Source organism: Panicum hallii, chromosome 3 (assembly GCF_002211085.1).
Source record: "Panicum hallii strain FIL2 chromosome 3, PHallii_v3.1, whole genome shotgun sequence".
Taxonomy (NCBI): domain Eukaryota; kingdom Viridiplantae; phylum Streptophyta; class Magnoliopsida; order Poales; family Poaceae; genus Panicum; species Panicum hallii.
Window position 1 is genome coordinate 15,267,042 of NC_038044.1, and position 16,454 is coordinate 15,283,495.

Consider the following 16,454-nt stretch of genomic DNA (forward strand, 5'->3'; position numbering starts at 1 on the left):
AGTGCTCTAAAATAATAATCCGTGACAAGATCGGAGGAAAGCAACGGAGAGGCTGAACAATCCGGGGCAGTGTATTCGACACCTGCACAGGCCGAGAAACTGATGTGCAGCAGTTCTGACGAACAGCCAGCCGATCGGTGCGGCGCCTGAGCCTGACACACACGGGCGGGATATAGACAGACACCGATCGACCCTCCGACCCCTTCTGCAACTACTAGGTGATTTTGTTTCTGCTACCATTTTAGAATACAGGAGCAAACTACTAGCAAGCAAGCAAGCACTTTGTACTACTGGCGAAGAAGATGGAGGATTATTGGGTCCAGCTCCCCACTGTTGTTCATGCTCTGCCGGGACCCTTGGGCGGGTCATGGCGGTTGTTGGGGCCGGACGGTTGGTAGTCGTTCACCTCCACGGTCATCCTCGCCGCCGGCCTGCTGCCGAGGTTCCACGCCGCCATCGACGCCTCCTGCTTTCCAACACAAAGTCGTCAGGAATTCAGGATCACAGCTCCGTCAGTTCAACTTGGTGGGTAAGCACGCGTGATCTTTTTTGCTGTTTCTGGCTAATAGTTGTGTTGTGTAGAATCAGGAGGAAGAACAGGAGAGCGAGCTAGGCAGGAGACCACAGAAGAGGAATCAAGAATCAACTCGTACGGTACCTGGGAAGAAGTAAGCTTCAGAGCCGGCGGGTGCTGCTGCGGGCTCCCCAGGCGCAGGCATCCTGCAATCGCACGAGGCCACGAAGGCCCAGGCAAAATCAGCAACCGGGAAAAGAAAGAATCGCGGGAGCAGAGAAGTAATCAAAGGAGCAAAGGCCGGCACCGGCCATGGCCGAGCTTGGTGGCGGCCGAGACTCACTTGGCAGGGGGACGGAGGCGACGAGCGGGAGGAGAAGGAGGCCGGACAGCACGAGGAGCGCGAGGAGGGGCTTCCCGGCGCGGCGCGCCATTTCGCCCGTGCTCGCTCGCGAGAGTTGCCGCCGCGCGTGTTCAGGCTCAGAGTGAGGTGAAAGCAATTCTCTCAGCAACGGGCAAACGGGGATGGGATGACGCTGGGTGGTGTGGTGGACTGAACTGGTGGCGCTGCCGCGGGTTTTATAGTTGGACCACCGCCGTTGGCAGCAGGCTCACTGGCATCCTCTCGCTCTGGTCCGAAGGTCAACTATATCTGTGCCGCCTGCTTTTTTTAGAAGGTGAATGTTCTGTGGCCCGCACGGCACTAGGTAAGGTAACACACAGCTTTGCTTTTTACAGCACACTTTCTTGACCGCGACGAGCGAGTTGGCGGCACGCTAGGCAACTCACCGAGTCGCATGTCAGTAAAACACTGCGATAGAGTAACACAACTCACAAGTCACGGGTGACTAAGTTCACCAAGCGTGTTTGGTTGGGGAGCTAACTTAAATGGAACAGCTCCAATTCATTTTCTGAGAATGGGGCCGCTCCGTTCTACGTTTGGTAAGTAGAACGGAGCCGCTCCATTTTTTATTTGGTTGGAGAGTGCGCTAAAGTAGAACCATTCTATTCTGTGTTTGGTTGGAGAGCCAGGTTAGTGTGATTACCTCCTCCTTTCTTGGGGTGAGCTTACCACTATATTTCAATTAAAATGCACCATAATTAACTGAGTTTCAACATGACATAATATACAATATAATTAATTGAGTTTCAACATGACATAATATGTAGAATTAATCCCAAGTGCATTGTTCAAGGACACATGCAAAAGTACAGCGTATACATGAGTTCAAGTCAACTAAAATAACTAGACTAACCAACATAGGGGAAGCAGCCACAATAACACTAACCATGACCCACAAGCTAGAAGTTCTCACTGACGAAACTCGAAAACCACGATAGCTTCCAATCGGATGGTAGATTTACGAAAGCATGGGCATCATTGGGATGCCTAACCAAGTGATGATAGTATCGAGTCTTGTGGTGAAGCTCAAAACCTGGAAGACTGTCCACGGCTTCAAACAAACCATCTGTTAAAGCATTGTTTGCTTTCTCTATTGCCTTTGCTAGCCTTTGGCTGCCACGACCAAATGCTTCAACCAAGCAATCAGTCTTTCTCCCGGTATCATCAGTAGTCTTGGCTCTCTTAGCTGGCCTAGTTGACGAAGATATATCATCATTGACAACACTTTTATCAATACCATGGTTTAGCCCATCACTTTCTGCAATGGCATCACCCCCATTGCTCACACCTTCACTTTTATCAGTCCCAATTGGTTCATTAGAGCTCTTTGCATACTGACCGGTAGCGACACAATTGCCAAAGATTGTAGCTGGAAAACCATAGTATGGAAGAGGCTTATTCAAATATTCATCATCAACCTTGTTTTTTTGGATCCTAACAGCGAGTGCAACACTAATTAAATACAATATCCAGCATATAGTGATATCAAATACCGCCATATGTCCTTTGCAGTGGTCATGATTTAAAGAGACAATGAATTCATCTTCATCCCAAAGAGCAGCACTCAAATTCTTAAGATAGTTAATCCTAGCGTACTTCTTCTTCCATGTCTTCAAGTGATTACTAATGTCTTCAAGTGATTACTAACTTGATCACCTATCCTTTTGAGTTTAAAATGATCGTTGAGAGCCTTAGCACAAGCGTTGAGTTGAGATGAACTTTCTTGAAGCCGGTAGAGGTCTTAGTGCCAAGATCAAAACAAAAAATCACGGATCGAACAGATCAACAAATCAAAGATAGGGGCGGTGCCCCGCGGGGGGGGGGGGTGGCGAGGAGCGGTCGCCTGCGGGGGGCGGTCACATGGATCCGGCGGCGGGGGTGGGGGGCGGCGAGCGATCGCCTGGATCCGTCGGCGGGGGGGGGGGGGGGGGGGGGTCACCTGGATCCGCCGAGGGGGGGGGGAGTGTCACCTGGATCTGGCGGCAGCGGCCGTGGGGGGGGGGTGAGGGGGCAGTGCCCTATCTCGCGCGTGCGGGAGACAGGAACGGGAGCGCTCGCGTCCGGTTGGTTTGGACGAGTGGTCTCGTTCCGCATATTAGGGGAATACTCGTATCTTTTGGCTACCTGAACCACTCCACTCTTTCTCGATTACAACCAAACACGCAGAAAAAAGGAGCGGAGCGGCTCCATTCCGATTCGCTCCTCAACTAAACACACTCTAAAAGCACGTTGATTATAAGATCATGGGGATGCAAAATCTCAACTGATTCCTAATGGCACCATACCCGTGTCCTTAAACCTATGTAATTTATTTTTTTCTGAAGCGAACCGGGCAGCCTTCCTGAATCTGCATTACTCAGGAACACCTGGATCTCTAGTTGCTTGTGTTTTTGCAGCCTGTCATCCGTGCTCGATTCGTGAGCAAATCATTGCTGACAGATATTTGCGAGGACATCCCAGCTGCACAGACGGATCGTGATGCAATTCGCTCTGAACCTTTTGTTTCTTGCTCGTCCTTCCTGCCTCATCATCTCGGTGATGCCGACCCGTAACTCTGACGAGCCCCCACGTACATGCGCATGGCGTGCGTGCAAGGGACTCGCGTGTTCAGATCGTGGCCTCACCATTGCACTAGACAAGCACTGCTGTGTCTATCTGTGGCAGCGGGTGATGTTTTTTTCAGCCAGATAGCTAGTTTCAGCAACATTCGCTGCTTGCGTCGTTACTCATGCCGTTGGTGTTTGACTTCCAGGGAGCTAGAGCTCGACGATTAGTGCACCTCAACTCGATTTTTTTAATCTTTGGTACTAATTACATAATTCTAATTTGTTGGCGTGTCCTGTATCGCGAATAGCGACACGCACTTTTGGAATATGGGTTAGTTGTTCCTCGCGTCCTGCTGTTTTTTACAAAACAAAACACAATGAAAACACGACGAGATGGGCGTCCATATCACCCGTGCTAGACTGCTAGGAATGCCTATGGACATGTCTAGTTCACATCCGCACACACTACTGCCGTACTTTTTTTTGTGGCCAAATCATGCTTAAAACGTGATACAAACAATTTATATTCGTCACAACTTATGTAAGATTTGACAAGGCTACAGTCTACAACATGTAAATTTAGAGGCGTGACATGACATAAACCAAGTACCCCACCTAAAAAATTGTGGTGTGCCTAACGTTTTCGCGTGCTAATGTTTGACAACAAATCAAACATGTCTGTACTCTTGCTGGGTTACTTTTTTCTACTTCATAAGCGTTTTGGTGCAGTCTAGGGATGTTATAGCTCATATCGCACTACTACATATTTAACATTCCCTGAATGTCTTTTCTTTCTAAAATAGACAAGGGTTATCGTTCTTTTTTTTCTCATTTGGCTGAGTTTTTTTAGTTTAATTTGGACAATACCCCCCTCCCCCCACCAAAAAAGTAGGATACTTGACCAGTGTCAGTGGGAGTTTTATAAGAGTTTTATGGGCATTAAATTTTATCATCAGTAAATTTGCTGACATGACAGGATCATCGTGAAGAGAGAAAAGGGAGAGTTTCATGAGATGAGAGAAGACTTTTATCCCTATGACACTTATCTGGCTCGATTACCAAGTTCTCAATCTTCATAACTGTGCAACAAAACTATGCATTGAGACTGGCCTAATAAATAACTCTAAAAAATATCTAAGTTAGAGTTGGAAAAAACTTGGCTGCTTGATGAATCAAAAGAAGCAGGCTATTCACTGGAGGCATCAAAAATGCTGAAAAATCTAGTTGTAACGGCCCATTTTGTTCTGATGAAAATCTAGTGGTGCAAAAGAAGCAATGGACTAATGGATTTATGAGGTCGTGAAAATGGTCTTCGTGCCATTTTTTTCGGATGAAAATCAGTGGCGGAGGGGGGGGGGGGGTGGCATGGCCCCTCCTATGCTCGGCATGTCGACTCAAATAGACAGTTACAAATTACATGATTAGTTGAGTACAATAGTGCTCTTACAACTTAAATGAGTATGATTGGATTTCAACAATAAAAACAAGTATATAATATTCTAAGTGAATTAAATTAGAGTACATAACTTAAATAGAAAATAGTTTAATAAAGTCGAACTTCGAGTTGGAACTGGATATAATTGTACTACTCTAGTGCACACTTTTTTTTCATTTAGGACTTATCACAACTTTCTTCCAAAAATTTAATTTTAATCTAAAGATGTATTTAGTTGGAGAACAAAACAGGATGGGATGAATCCATCCACTTGCACCGCAGCTTGCGTCACTTCCCGCCACATCCACTTGTAACAGGGCATTTTGTTCCGATGAAAATCTAGTGGTGACAAGAAGCAGTGTATTAGTAGATTTATGAAGTCAAGAGAATGGTCTTGGCGCCATTTTTGTTCGGATGAAAATGTATCGGATCGATCCCACGTACTACCCTTACCATCCAATCTCGACATATACTAAGTTCCATACGAGACGAGCAGCAACCACTGATAACGGGCTAGTGCTGAAGTTCAGTTATTCATACACACGGTCCGATCCGTGCCTGATGTCTGACAGACGCGAACGCGATGAGCTTTCAAACGGGTCCAGAGAAACACCACGAGTTTTGGGGGGACAGTGGTGTCCGATCCGACGGCAAACCACGCGCTAATGTTGCCACCGCTCCCGTGCTACACATACATCCCGGTGAAAATTCTCCGGTTCAGACACGCCGTGTGCTTAGATCGATCGAGAGCTCGCACGGAATCTGGCGGAACCGCTTGCTTCAGCTTCAGGATGTCTTCCTCCTGTTGCTGCGTTCGGAGAGCTTTCAGTTTGACACGCCACATGCGGAACAGTGGAAGTTGGCAAGGCACCACTAGTACCACTACATGCGCAAGTCTTTCTTAACCCATCATCAACCCTAAATGGGCATGCACTGCCGCCACTCGCACCAGCGGTTTCCAAGCTCGAGTCCTTTTTAATCAGCTGGCTGCGGGCTGCGGCGCCTCATCCAGATAGGTATTCCCCCCAGCGGCTCACGCAGCTCACCCGGGTTAGTTCATGCCGCTTCGTGTACGTGCGTTCCTCTGAAAGCTCTGGCGTTGGATGCCAACCTCCACGTACAGCAGCAGTGCAGCGTGACCTGGGCGGCACTACTCGCGCCAAACTCTGCATTTCGAGATGGAAAGAAAGCATCTCGGAACTCCTGTAGCCCATTTAACAACGTTTTGACTTTGGTTCCGGTGGTGGCTTAAAAACAACTATGGCGGCCTTCCAAGTCAATCTCTCTAAACAACTCCATTTTTCCTCAAGTGGTGAGCTAGGCACTTCGGGAGATCTCGCACTCGCACCATCTCAGTAGTTTTTTTTTGGGTGCCGCACAAACCTAGATCAGTTCACATGCATGACGTGCGAATGCGACGCCAGTCCTGCAGGCTGCAGCTCGTTTTGGTTTGCCCGGCCCGCTGCGGAGGCTTGCACTGTGAGCCTGGGAGCTGAGGCAATAATAGCAGCTGCTGCACCGCGGCACGGGCAGCTCTCCGCGCCGGGGACCAGCCGAGAGCAACGCGCACCAAGTGGAAATGGTGGCCTGACTACGCGTGCCACCGGAAGCTTCTTCCTCGATCGCTTGGCGTCCATGGCTCTGACGACGAGTTGCATTGCCCTCCCCTCGCGCGCACGTGTGAATCCACGGATCCGCCGGTGTCGCAGCACCAGTGGGCAGTGTATTCGGCGCGCACGACGGGAAAGAGAAAAAATTGGTGCGGCGCCGACTGCCGGTCGATCAAGCGCGCCCGGGAGGCGCGGAAAAGGAAGGCGCGCCCGTCCACCTCCGCTAGCTGGCCGTCTCGGTGAAGGCCGGCGCCATGTGCCGGATCGGACTCGAAGATCCCGACCTCGACGTCTCGTCGATCCCACTGGCTGGCGGCCCTCGATCGAGCTGCTCCTCGCCCTCTTGCTGCGGCCGGAATGGGAAGTGCACGTACGACTCGGCGCATCGAATCGTGTTGCGGGTTGGTGCTGGGGAGGCGCATCCGAAAATGCAGGGTTCGGCCAGGCTGACTGGTGGCCCAGCTCATCCGAGCGAGGAGCTAGCAGCGAGCTGTGCGCCACTCCACGCGGTTTCCCGCTGGGGGTCCGTGGAAGTTCTTCGGGACCCGTCCGTCCGTCTCCGGCGGCGAGAACACCGGCGCCGGACGCGCGCGGTGCGGTTGGCCGGCGACGACAGCGACGGCGGTGCAGCAGCATCGCGGTGGCCTGGCCGCCCCGATGGTTCGCGTGCCCGTCGTGTCACGCGCTCGCGGGAAGAATGTCGCGATGGACACTCGGGATGCGACGCGACGTATCGCACACTCCGGGGAAGAATGTCGCGACGGGCACTCGGGATGTGACGGGGCTCTCACGAGCGAGCGTGCTGTGGCATCCACCATCCAACGCCCGCCCTACCGCCCACAGGATTTTGTGGACAACACTGCACTCGCCACATCGTCAGATACGCGTTAAATTAAATGGAAATATTGGGAATGGGTAAGCTATAAATGCTATTTCGAGCTGTGCTTTTCAACTCGAGGGATTTTGCAGTTGGATTTATCCACTGAACGAGACGGGCGGGAGTGGTTAAGATTCGAAGAAAGAAAAAATGCTCATCAGTCAACAAGCAAGAAAGGGCCACGGCCCATATTACTTCGATTTAGGCCTAGAAGCCTATGGCTACTACTGGGCCTGAAGGAAATGAAATGAAAATTGGCCCGAAAAGCCTACAAAGCGGTTGTTGGGCCAGCGAGCGGCTGACTCCGTGACGACCCGAGCCCAGCCAACCAGCCCACTCTTGCGAGCTCATAAGAAACCCTCGCGGAGCCACGAACCCCACTGCTCGCCCGCTCCCTCCTCCCCGCCGCCGCCGCGCCGCCGCCATCGCCTCGCTGCCGCCTGCGGCTCCCGCTCAAGGTACGGGCAAACGTCGCTCCTATCCTGTACTTGCTAGCTCTTGCGCTCGCCTCGTCTCGTGTTGTTCTCGCTACAACCGTCCCTGAATCGGTTCTCGTTTCCATTCCGTGATCTGGTTTTGGTCATTAGATTCGCTGCCCTTGTAGTTAGTTGTGTGCGCTCATGGCGTGCATCGTAGAGACGCGACGGGAGGTAATCTAGTTGGGTTTAGAGTTGGCTGTGTGCGTTACAGTTTTAGGTTTCCCTTCCGAGGGACGGATAAGGGCACAAGTACTGAGGCGCTACGGCTGTTTGAATGGCGTGGTTGCCTATTTTCTTTGTGTGCCATACCGACCAGGGAACCCGCTTTGCAGCAGAGATTTGTTCCATGTTTCTGCTGCCAGTAGTCGCCCGACAGTTAAATCTTTTGAGCTCTGAGTCGTATTCATTCTCTAGGTCTTTGCGAGGAGGGAGACCCTTTCGGATTGAAAGCACACGCACTCAGGTACTATGGCCTCTGGCGTTGCATAGTTGCCTATTTCATGGATGTGCGAGATGTACCAGGGTAGCACCCTTGCAGCTCTAGCTTTACTTTTTTTGTGTTTCTGCTGCCTGTCAAAACCCAATATTTGTGTGGCAGCAAAATGACTCGATTGCTCAAAGCATTGTTATAGATTCGTCAGTTCTTGTGCTCGCATAGTTGCACCGTCACATGCTCATGTCATGGATGCTGATTTTCTGTCTTTTATTCGTGCAATATTTGCAGGAGTTTGTGAAGGTTTCTTGAAGCTGAGAAGATGGTGCTGAAGTAAGTTTCTACTTCTGTGATTGCAATTGCAATATGTTCATAGAACTTCTTAGTCAATGCCATTTCAGCAGATCTAGAAATTATTCTGATTATGATCTCCTTGCAGGACGGAACTTTGCCGTTTCAGTGGTCAGAAGATTTACCCAGGGAAAGGCATCCGGTTCATTCGTGCTGACTCTCAGGTTATTTGTTGATACATTTACTGGCAACAATAACTATAAGCTTAGAAGGTGGTTATATAAAGTATCTGTATCAATTTTACAGGTGTTCCTTTTTGCAAACTCAAAATGCAAGCGCTACTTCCACAACCGCCTGAAGCCTGCGAAGCTTACCTGGACAGCCATGTACAGGAAGCAACACAAGAAGGTATTGTACTGACTGCCTTAAGTATTCTGCTTGAACTGTTTGGTTTTGATGTGTCTTTGGTATCTAATTCTGTTTCTTGAGCAATAGAAGGTACATTCCCAGGGGTTTTGGTTTTTTGTGCTCAAATCATCCATTGCCATTCATGATCAAATGGCTATGCTAAAATTGTGTGCACGTACATAAATGGTTATGCTACTTTATTTAGATGCATTGCTGATTTCTCAAATGGTTATGCTACTTTATTTATAGATCGCATCTTCTGGATTATGCAATTGTGTTCTGTGTAGACTTAAGCTTAATTTCTTTTATTTGTCTATCAGCTTGTCTTTTCCGTGTGGATGTCCTCTACAGTTAAGTCCATGCTCCTGTTGATGCTAGAATTTCTCATATACTTTTGTCATTTCTGTCTGTAGGATATCCATGCTGAAGCTGTCAAGAAGAGGCGCCGCACCACCAAGAAGCCGTACTCCAGGTCAATTGTGGGTGCTTCGTTGGAAGTGATCCAGAAGAAGAGAGCTGAGAAGCCTGAGGTCCGTGATGCTGCTAGGGAGGCTGCCCTTCGGTATGTTTTCTACCACTTCTATAGCCATCATTTATACTTGGTGATAATGATAACCATTGTTTTGGTGCGGCAAATAGAACACACGTTAATCTGTTCTCTGAAGCTATGGTTTACCATAATACCTCAACTTATATCAAACTGCCATGACTCTTGCAGTGAGATCAAGGAGCGCATCAAGAAGACCAAGGACGAGAAGAAGGCGAAGAAGGCGGAGGTGGCCAAGTCCCAGAAGGGGCAGACGAAGGGTGCGGTCCAGAAGGGTTCCAAGGGCCCCAAGCTGGGCGGCGGCGGCGGCAAGCGCTGAAGGGCTCAGAAGGGTGTCGTCCTACTACTACTAGTCCGCTCGCTCCTCCTTGAGCTTTACCTGTCGCAGCAAAGCCTCTTTTTGTAAAACCTCGGTTAAATTAGCAAGACTTGCTTTGTTTCAGCGTTGTTGCCACAGACGACGAACGAATGGATTCGTTATTATCTTGGAAAATGGTTGCCGTCCTTATGCTTATTCTGTGGAGTTGGCCTGTGGCGTTGGATTGGATGAGACCTGGCTATTGTTTCCCGAGCTGGTGTCGTGCCTTGACCATTTCTGTTAGCATGGCATGTAATCGTGCAGCATCTTTAGTAAATGTAGTGGATGGCATTTTCCTTTGAACCATACACGGCTTTGTGAAGCAAGCGTGTTATGCTGCCTACAGGCGCGTGCCGCAAAATCGAGACCCGGTTATTGCGAAACGGCGTCCATGCGTGATCAGTCCTGTGACCACTCTTTGACTCCCATTGTCTTTTCAGTCTCTTGGAACCCGGAGGAGGGGAAGTACGGTTGCCGGAGCTGGCCTGGCCTTGTGCACTCAGACCCACGCATCAATGAGGGTGAGGCCTGTTTGGTTCCTGGCCGCCGGGCACTCGCTGGTCGACCCTGCTAGCAGCGGTGGAGCTAGAAATTAAACTTAAGGGGTCCAAACTAATAGAAAGATAAAGTTACGACATTGGCAGTCTAGCACCTATGAAAAGCTACAGCATCCATAAAATGCTAAGTATAATATTTTTTTCTACACTGAACAACGATTAAGATGCGGGCTCCAAATAATAAACGTGATAAGCGCTTCCATACGCGCTCACGCAGAAAGAGCTGCCACGTGATACCGTTCCCCAAATAGATCTAATAATAGTTACGGTAGAAGTATATATAGTATGATAATACCTATCTTATGAATAACCATATTTAACCGTGTCAATAGATGGTCTAAAGAGAAATGAATTGAGTATTTTTACCGTTTTAGCATAATATTTATTTCCTCTGTTTGAAATTATAGATCATTTTAGCTTCTAAATACATAACTTTTATTATATATTTGGATGTACACTATGTCTAATACCTAGCAAAACTATGTATTAGAAAAACTAAATAAGCTATAATTGAAACGGAGAGAGTAGCTCATTCGTAGAAATAATAATTTATGTGTCTAGTAAATATGATATTTGAATCAACCGATCTAAATGATGAGAAGTTCTAATTGCAACTAAAAATAAGATCTAAATGATTATTGATTAGCTTAAATAATCATTAATTAAGTAAATTAGATTTTATTTACCCGAATTATTAGGGGCATAGCCCCTGCAGGCCCCCTGGCTCCGCCAGTGCCTGCTACTAGTACTCGCACCGTAGCACGCAAAGGGTTCTCCCGAGTCCAGTGCCCATTGCCCGTTGGCCACGCGTGCGCCGCTATCAAATCGTGCCTGGCGCCCGACGCGACGCCGGCAACGCTGCAACCTGCAACCGCCCCCTGGGCTCCCCGCTCTCGCTGCCTTTCTCCCCGTCCCCTGCCTGCCATTTATTGCCGCCTCGCACACGGCACACGCCTTCGCTCGCATCCACTCATCAGCGCCTCACTGGCAGCGCTACTACTACTAGGCACTAGCGTAGTAGGAGAGCAGCGGCGGGAGCGGGAGCGGGACGAAGCGAAGCCGGGCCGGTGAGGTTTTCAATCCTTCGACGGCGGGCTGCGTCGAGCACCGTCGTCTCGCGGACGCGCGAGCGCGATCGTCCGGCCCGTCACGTCCAGGTGAGTTCGTTCGTCCGTTCGCTCGCTCAGCGCCGCCGCCGCCGCGGCGCGCTTCCGTTCCTCCCCCTCCTCCATGTCCCTTCGTCTCCTCCTCCTCCGCACGCGTCCCTGCGCCGACCGTCTTGGTCGGTGGCGGTTCCTCCGTTCGCGCTCCCCCTCCTCCACTCCAAGTCGCCTCGCCTCCTTCCCCGTACGTGCGTGCTGCATTGGTCTCGTGTCGCGGCGCGGCGCCGGTTGCCTCCCGCGCCTCCCTGCGGATGTGGAGGAGCACCGGTGTGCCAGTCCAACAATGCGGGGGCGAAATCGATGTGGGGGCATGCCGGATCGCGGCGGCGACCAGGGACGGGTGGGATGGGAGGCGTCTAGAGTAGCTCACAACTAGTTTTTCAAAAATAAAATAAAAAATAGAGTAGGTCTCACAACTGCAGAATTTGTGAACAGGGTCGCCGGTTCTTGCCCATTTGGGGGGTCGGCTTTTCCACCTGCTAGGTCTTTGAAAACTCGGGGACAAAAGTACATTTCCCACCTAATTTGGGGGGATATGATGTCTCGATGATTAGCTACTGCCCATGTTCTGCCAAAATAAGTACTAGCCTCGTGTCCAAATGGAGCCAAAAATGCCGGCCAAATCATCTGCCGAAATGTATCTCGCCATAGGCCTTTATCTCCACGAGCGGAATGAGAAAAAAGAAATGACTGAGAATTGATGTTCTAATTATGTTTTTTTTCTTTCTTACGTCCTTCACGTCTGATTTCATCTAGCATGCCAGGTCTGTTTCCCCGATTGTTCGAGCTAAGCTTATTGTAGACACCACTAATTTCTAACAGTCTGACTCACACTCGTTGATACCATGTCTGCTACTCATGCCAGCATAATGGTCAAGACATTTGGAGAAATGGATAGTGATATTGTTGATGTCCTTAAGCAAGGTCAAATGCAGAGCCAAGTCCTTAAACAAGGTAAAATGCAGAGCGATGTCCTTAAGCAACGTCAAATGCAGAGTGATAAATTGACCAGACAATTTAACTCTCCAACTAAGCCCAGCCTTGCTGGGGCTACAAAGGTTCTTACATTTATCCTTTTTTTTTACTTTTGTTTCTAAACTAGATGCCAGGATATCTTTGTTCTTTTGTTGATACATTTTCTGCTGCATATTTATAAAGGCATCGCTGTTGAAGGGTCAAAATAAGAAAAAATTGATAGAAGATGCAAAAAAGTCATCCCCTCGTGTTAAGCGAAATAAGACTGGACCAAATCAGCTTTCATATAAAGAAAGCAATGTATCTGCAAAACATGTCCTGTCCGAAGACATTGGAGGTACTACTGAATTGAAGAGACTGCTAACTCCAATTAACTTATTCGAAGACGAATGCATTTTCTGCCATTCATTTAGAAGGAGCCAGGTAATACAGTTTATAATTTAACATCTATTGTCTCAGAACTGATGTTATCCCCCAATTTCAGCTTCATGGTTCGATGGTGTGTTATCTAAAGGGAAGGGTTGTGTCCATTGAAGAGGGCAACTCATCAAATGCCATCTATGTCCATAAAAAGTGCCTGGAGTGGTAGGGTTCTGCTTTCTGTGTAGACAGTGCTCAACTCTCTATACTAATCTACATAATTTAGGTTTCTTGGCATGCCATTTCAGTGTAGATTTAAGATGCAATAGTGTTTTCGTTTTATCTAATATGTTCAGTTCGATGTTAATCTAAAGGATTGCATTTTTTACGGTCATGTGACCTTTCATTTTCCATTCCCACTGATTTTTATTTTTTTTGTTAAGGACTCCACTAGTGTGGTTTGAGGGTGACGTTGTTGTGAACTTGGAGTCAGAAATCAGACGTGCTTCAAGACTGAGATGCAGAAGATGTGGTCTCCTGGGAGCAGCCCTTGGTTGTTATGACAACGATTGCGATAGGAGTTTTCACGTTCCATGTGCAGTTCAGATTGATTGCCGCTGGGATGTTGTAAGCTCTATTGCTGTTGATCCGATGGTTTGTATTTTCTATAACTTCTGTGATGTTCTGACATGCTTATTTTTTACATGGTAGGATGAACGTCTTGTGCTGTGCCCTAAACATGTTTCAAAGACACTACCATGTGATAAGCTGTATACACATACAAAGGAGGATGACAATTCTTCTTCCTTGCATCAAAGGTTTGAGATCTTTCTTTTCCCTTCTTGGAAAGTATATGTGAATTTTGCAGTTCATGTAATCTATGTTTTTTCTTTCTAGCCAATGTTCCTACAAAGAAGATTCTTTCACTGCTTTTGAAGAGGAAGGCCAACAATCTGACCAGCTTAAAACCACAAGGTCTTTCTTGCCTGTGGGGTACATGATATTTCTTCACCTTTAGAGATGATGTGAAGGCTCATGGTAATTTATGTAATCAGCCATATTCCATTCTATAATTTTGTGGATTCAGCCCATGTACAGACAAGGAAGGAAAACTTGACAATCATCATAGGGAAAATCAACAAACAGATCAACTCAACACTTCTAATGCTGCATCATTTCCTCAGAGGTATGTGATTTCGTGAAAATATAGATATTAGAGTCCATGTGATTTCTTGCCTGGGGGGTACATGATATTTCTTCAACTTTCTTTTAGAGAAAGGTTCATAGTGATTTTATTAATCACCCATTTTCATATCTGTATTTGGTGGTTTCAGCCCATATATACACAAGGAAGTAATTTTTGACAATCATCAAAGGGAAAATCAGCAAACAGATCAGTTTAACATTTTGAATCCTTCGTACTTGAGTCAAAGGTATGTGATTTCTTCATCATATCTTTGTTTTGTGATATGTACATATTAGAGTTCATCTGATTAATATATAGTGTCCGTGTTGTATTTTCCTAGCCAATGTTTTCTAAAAGAAGGGATTTCCACAAATAGCTCAAGAGATGGCAATCAAATTGATCAGCTTGATACCTCAAATTTTTCTTCCTTGCCACTGGGGTATGTCATGTTTCTTAAGTTTCCTGGTTACTTAGCTATTGACCAATATTTTGTTTCTGTAATTCCGCGTCGTATTTCGTGACTCTAGGAAACATTCAGATGAAGAAGAAATTTGTATGAATTGTGAAAGGGATGATCAACGAGCACATAAGCCTAACACCTCAATTTTGTGCTGCTTGCCTAAGAGGTACATGATTGTTCTTAGATCTTGGCCCTTCTTGGGAGGTAATGTAGATATTCTTGGTCATTGAACAGTCACTAATTACTAATTATAATTATCTTCTCCTGCATCCCATCATTCCAGCTGTCATCCAGATGAAGAAGGAATTTCTAGTGTTTACAAAGGGGAAAAGATAAAAGCATATCAGCCTGACACATCAAGCTTCCCTTCTGATCAGTTGGTTTTGCTTGGATTGTCTTTAAGTGTGTCGGAGAAGGTAGCATATAATAAAGTAGCAAAAATAAGCAACTTCTTGTAGGCGCATCATGGATGGATCACATGTTTCCTGTGTTCCACTTGAATCCATCTTTATGGAAATTTAGCACAAGAAATTATTTGCTACATGCATTACAAATGATTTCTGTTCCATTCCAGCTTGTGACCATTTTTCTTTTCTTTTGAAGCAACTTGTGACCAATTTGCTTCACACGTGTTGACAGGATTCCTTGCAGGAGTTTGCCTGTTGGACCAACGCGAGGCTGACGAAAGAGTGGGGCGAAAATGTGACTCATGTCATCGTGGGCAAAGGTGCTGGCACCTCGTGGAGCAGATCATTTGAAGCCCTCATGGCCATACTGCTTGGGAAATGGGTCGTCCATTTTGAATGTTAGTAGTGAATCTTTCTCCTGCAGTTCCACACGTGAGCCTTCTTTTGTAGGTTTTGAGTTCTATGTTTGTGTTCGGATAAGTTGCTGAATCTTACTCTCATCTCCTTCGTACATGTACATCATCGGAGCAGTTTTAGCCGGTCTGATGCTTTTTGACCTTGCTCTTTTAGGGGTTGCCGACTGCTCCTCGGAGATGACTCGACGTCCAGAAGCTTCTTATGTACTCAGCATGGATTCAATCAGAACAATCGACGGGCCGAAGAAGGGAAGAATCCGAGCAACCAAAGGGGTATCTTATCTGTCACTGGCAGTCATTCAACAAAGGAGTTACATTCCTGGACGAAACCTGACTGCTGCCATTCGGTTCTTGACTTGTTGCTTGCAGACACCGAAGCTGTTCTCGGGCCTGCGCTTGTGCCTCAGTGCCTACATGGACCCTGACGGCAGACACCGCGTGCGCAACCTCATCGCGACCGCGGGAGGGCAGGTCCTGAGGGGAGGGTTCCTGGACCTGCTGCTCGGAGACTCCGGCGGCTCGTCGGTGGGGCCGTACTTCGTCTTCGACGGCGACGCGACCGGAGGATTTTCCAGGAGCACGCTGCGGAAGGAGGAGGTGGAGGCGAGGAAGCACGCGGCCTTGAGGGCGCGGGTGATCAGCCACCTGAGGGTGCTTGACGCCGTCGCGGCGTACGACGCGGAGATCCTGGATCGCTGAACACGAAGAGAAGGATGGCTTCGCGTCCTACATGCGCGCGCGAGTGGGGTAGGTTGCGTCGTCGTAGGTTGGCACTTACTCAACTGAAAATCAAATAAGTATATGCTTCAGAAAATTTGGTCCATGTGGTCGATCAGTGTCGACTGATGATCTCGTGATGTGAAATCGACAAAGCCAGCATTGTTCAATGTCTGTAATACGCAGTGGGACCAGACTGTGGCTGAAAACCATTCCCAGTACTGCGCCGCCCGACTTATTTGAACCACAACTGACTAATTTAACTCGTCAGATGCAGCCAGAATCCAACCGTCAAACGAGCAACGAAACGCA

The 16,454-nt window shown here is 47.9% G+C and overlaps 3 protein-coding genes across 7 annotated transcripts; 2 read left to right on the forward strand and 1 right to left on the reverse strand.

The window, feature by feature from the left end:
• Positions 1 to 33: 33 nt before the first annotated feature.
• On the reverse strand, positions 34 to 1,081 carry LOC112884018. The gene is made up of 3 exons (XM_025949310.1): positions 858 to 1,081; positions 659 to 720; positions 34 to 466 (listed from the first exon to the last, which is right to left on the reverse strand). Exons 1-3 carry the CDS (start codon positions 946 to 948, stop codon positions 338 to 340), a joined length of 282 nt encoding a protein of 93 aa, XP_025805095.1. The 5' UTR covers positions 949 to 1,081; the 3' UTR covers positions 34 to 337.
• A 6,646-nt stretch (positions 1,082 to 7,727) lies between these two features.
• On the forward strand, positions 7,728 to 10,057 carry LOC112883796 (60S ribosomal protein L24). Of its 2 annotated transcripts, XM_025949025.1 has the most exons (7): positions 7,788 to 7,843; positions 8,279 to 8,327; positions 8,589 to 8,630; positions 8,737 to 8,812; positions 8,895 to 8,996; positions 9,410 to 9,558; positions 9,715 to 10,057. In XM_025949025.1, the coding sequence occupies exons 3-7, from the start codon at positions 8,620 to 8,622 to the stop codon at positions 9,860 to 9,862; spliced, it is 486 nt and encodes a 161-aa protein (XP_025804810.1). In that variant the 5' UTR covers positions 7,788 to 7,843; positions 8,279 to 8,327; positions 8,589 to 8,619; the 3' UTR covers positions 9,863 to 10,057. The 2 variants fall into 2 exon arrangements, with proteins under 2 accessions (XP_025804809.1, XP_025804810.1); XM_025949024.1 differs by lacking the exon at positions 8,279 to 8,327 and having other exon boundaries at positions 7,728 to 7,843.
• Positions 10,058 to 11,349: 1,292 nt separating this feature from the next.
• Positions 11,350 to 16,438, forward strand: LOC112885722 (BRCA1-associated RING domain protein 1-like). Of its 4 annotated transcripts, none has more exons than XM_025951345.1 (15): positions 11,350 to 11,615; positions 12,487 to 12,679; positions 12,780 to 13,019; positions 13,081 to 13,181; positions 13,400 to 13,583; positions 13,668 to 13,774; positions 13,854 to 13,949; positions 14,044 to 14,142; positions 14,291 to 14,389; positions 14,483 to 14,581; positions 14,670 to 14,768; positions 14,886 to 15,018; positions 15,254 to 15,407; positions 15,580 to 15,698; positions 15,795 to 16,438. In XM_025951345.1, the coding sequence occupies exons 2-15, from the start codon at positions 12,491 to 12,493 to the stop codon at positions 16,122 to 16,124; spliced, it is 2,049 nt and encodes a 682-aa protein (XP_025807130.1). In that variant the 5' UTR covers positions 11,350 to 11,615; positions 12,487 to 12,490; the 3' UTR covers positions 16,125 to 16,438. The 4 variants fall into 4 exon arrangements, with proteins under 4 accessions (XP_025807130.1, XP_025807128.1, XP_025807131.1 ...); XM_025951343.1 differs by having other exon boundaries at positions 11,353 to 11,615; positions 15,242 to 15,407; XM_025951346.1 differs by having other exon boundaries at positions 11,354 to 11,615; positions 13,854 to 13,931; positions 15,242 to 15,407.
• The last annotated feature ends 16 nt before the right edge of the window (positions 16,439 to 16,454 follow it).

Coding starts and splice junctions, on each gene's coding strand:
- LOC112883796 (XM_025949024.1), top strand. Junction 8,813..8,894: donor TCATTCGTGCTGACTCTCAG/GTTATTTGTTGA, acceptor TCAATTTTACAG/GTGTTCCTTTTTGCAAACTC. Junction 8,997..9,409: donor ACAGGAAGCAACACAAGAAG/GTATTGTACTGA, acceptor TTCTGTCTGTAG/GATATCCATGCTGAAGCTGT.
- LOC112885722 (XM_025951343.1), top strand. CDS start 12,491: ATGGTCAAGACATTTGGAGAAATGGATAGTGATATTGTTGATGTCCTT. Junction 13,584..13,667: donor TTGATTGCCGCTGGGATGTT/GTAAGCTCTATT, acceptor TTTACATGGTAG/GATGAACGTCTTGTGCTGTG. Junction 14,143..14,290: donor GCTGCATCATTTCCTCAGAG/GTATGTGATTTC, acceptor TGGTGGTTTCAG/CCCATATATACACAAGGAAG.
- LOC112884018 (XM_025949310.1), bottom strand. CDS start 948: ATGGCGCGCCGCGCCGGGAAGCCCCTCCTCGCGCTCCTCGTGCTGTCC. Junction 721..857: donor CGCCTCCGTCCCCCTGCCAA/GTGAGTCTCGGC, acceptor GTGCGATTGCAG/GATGCCTGCGCCTGGGGAGC. Junction 467..658: donor TGAAGCTTACTTCTTCCCAG/GTACCGTACGAG, acceptor GTTGGAAAGCAG/GAGGCGTCGATGGCGGCGTG.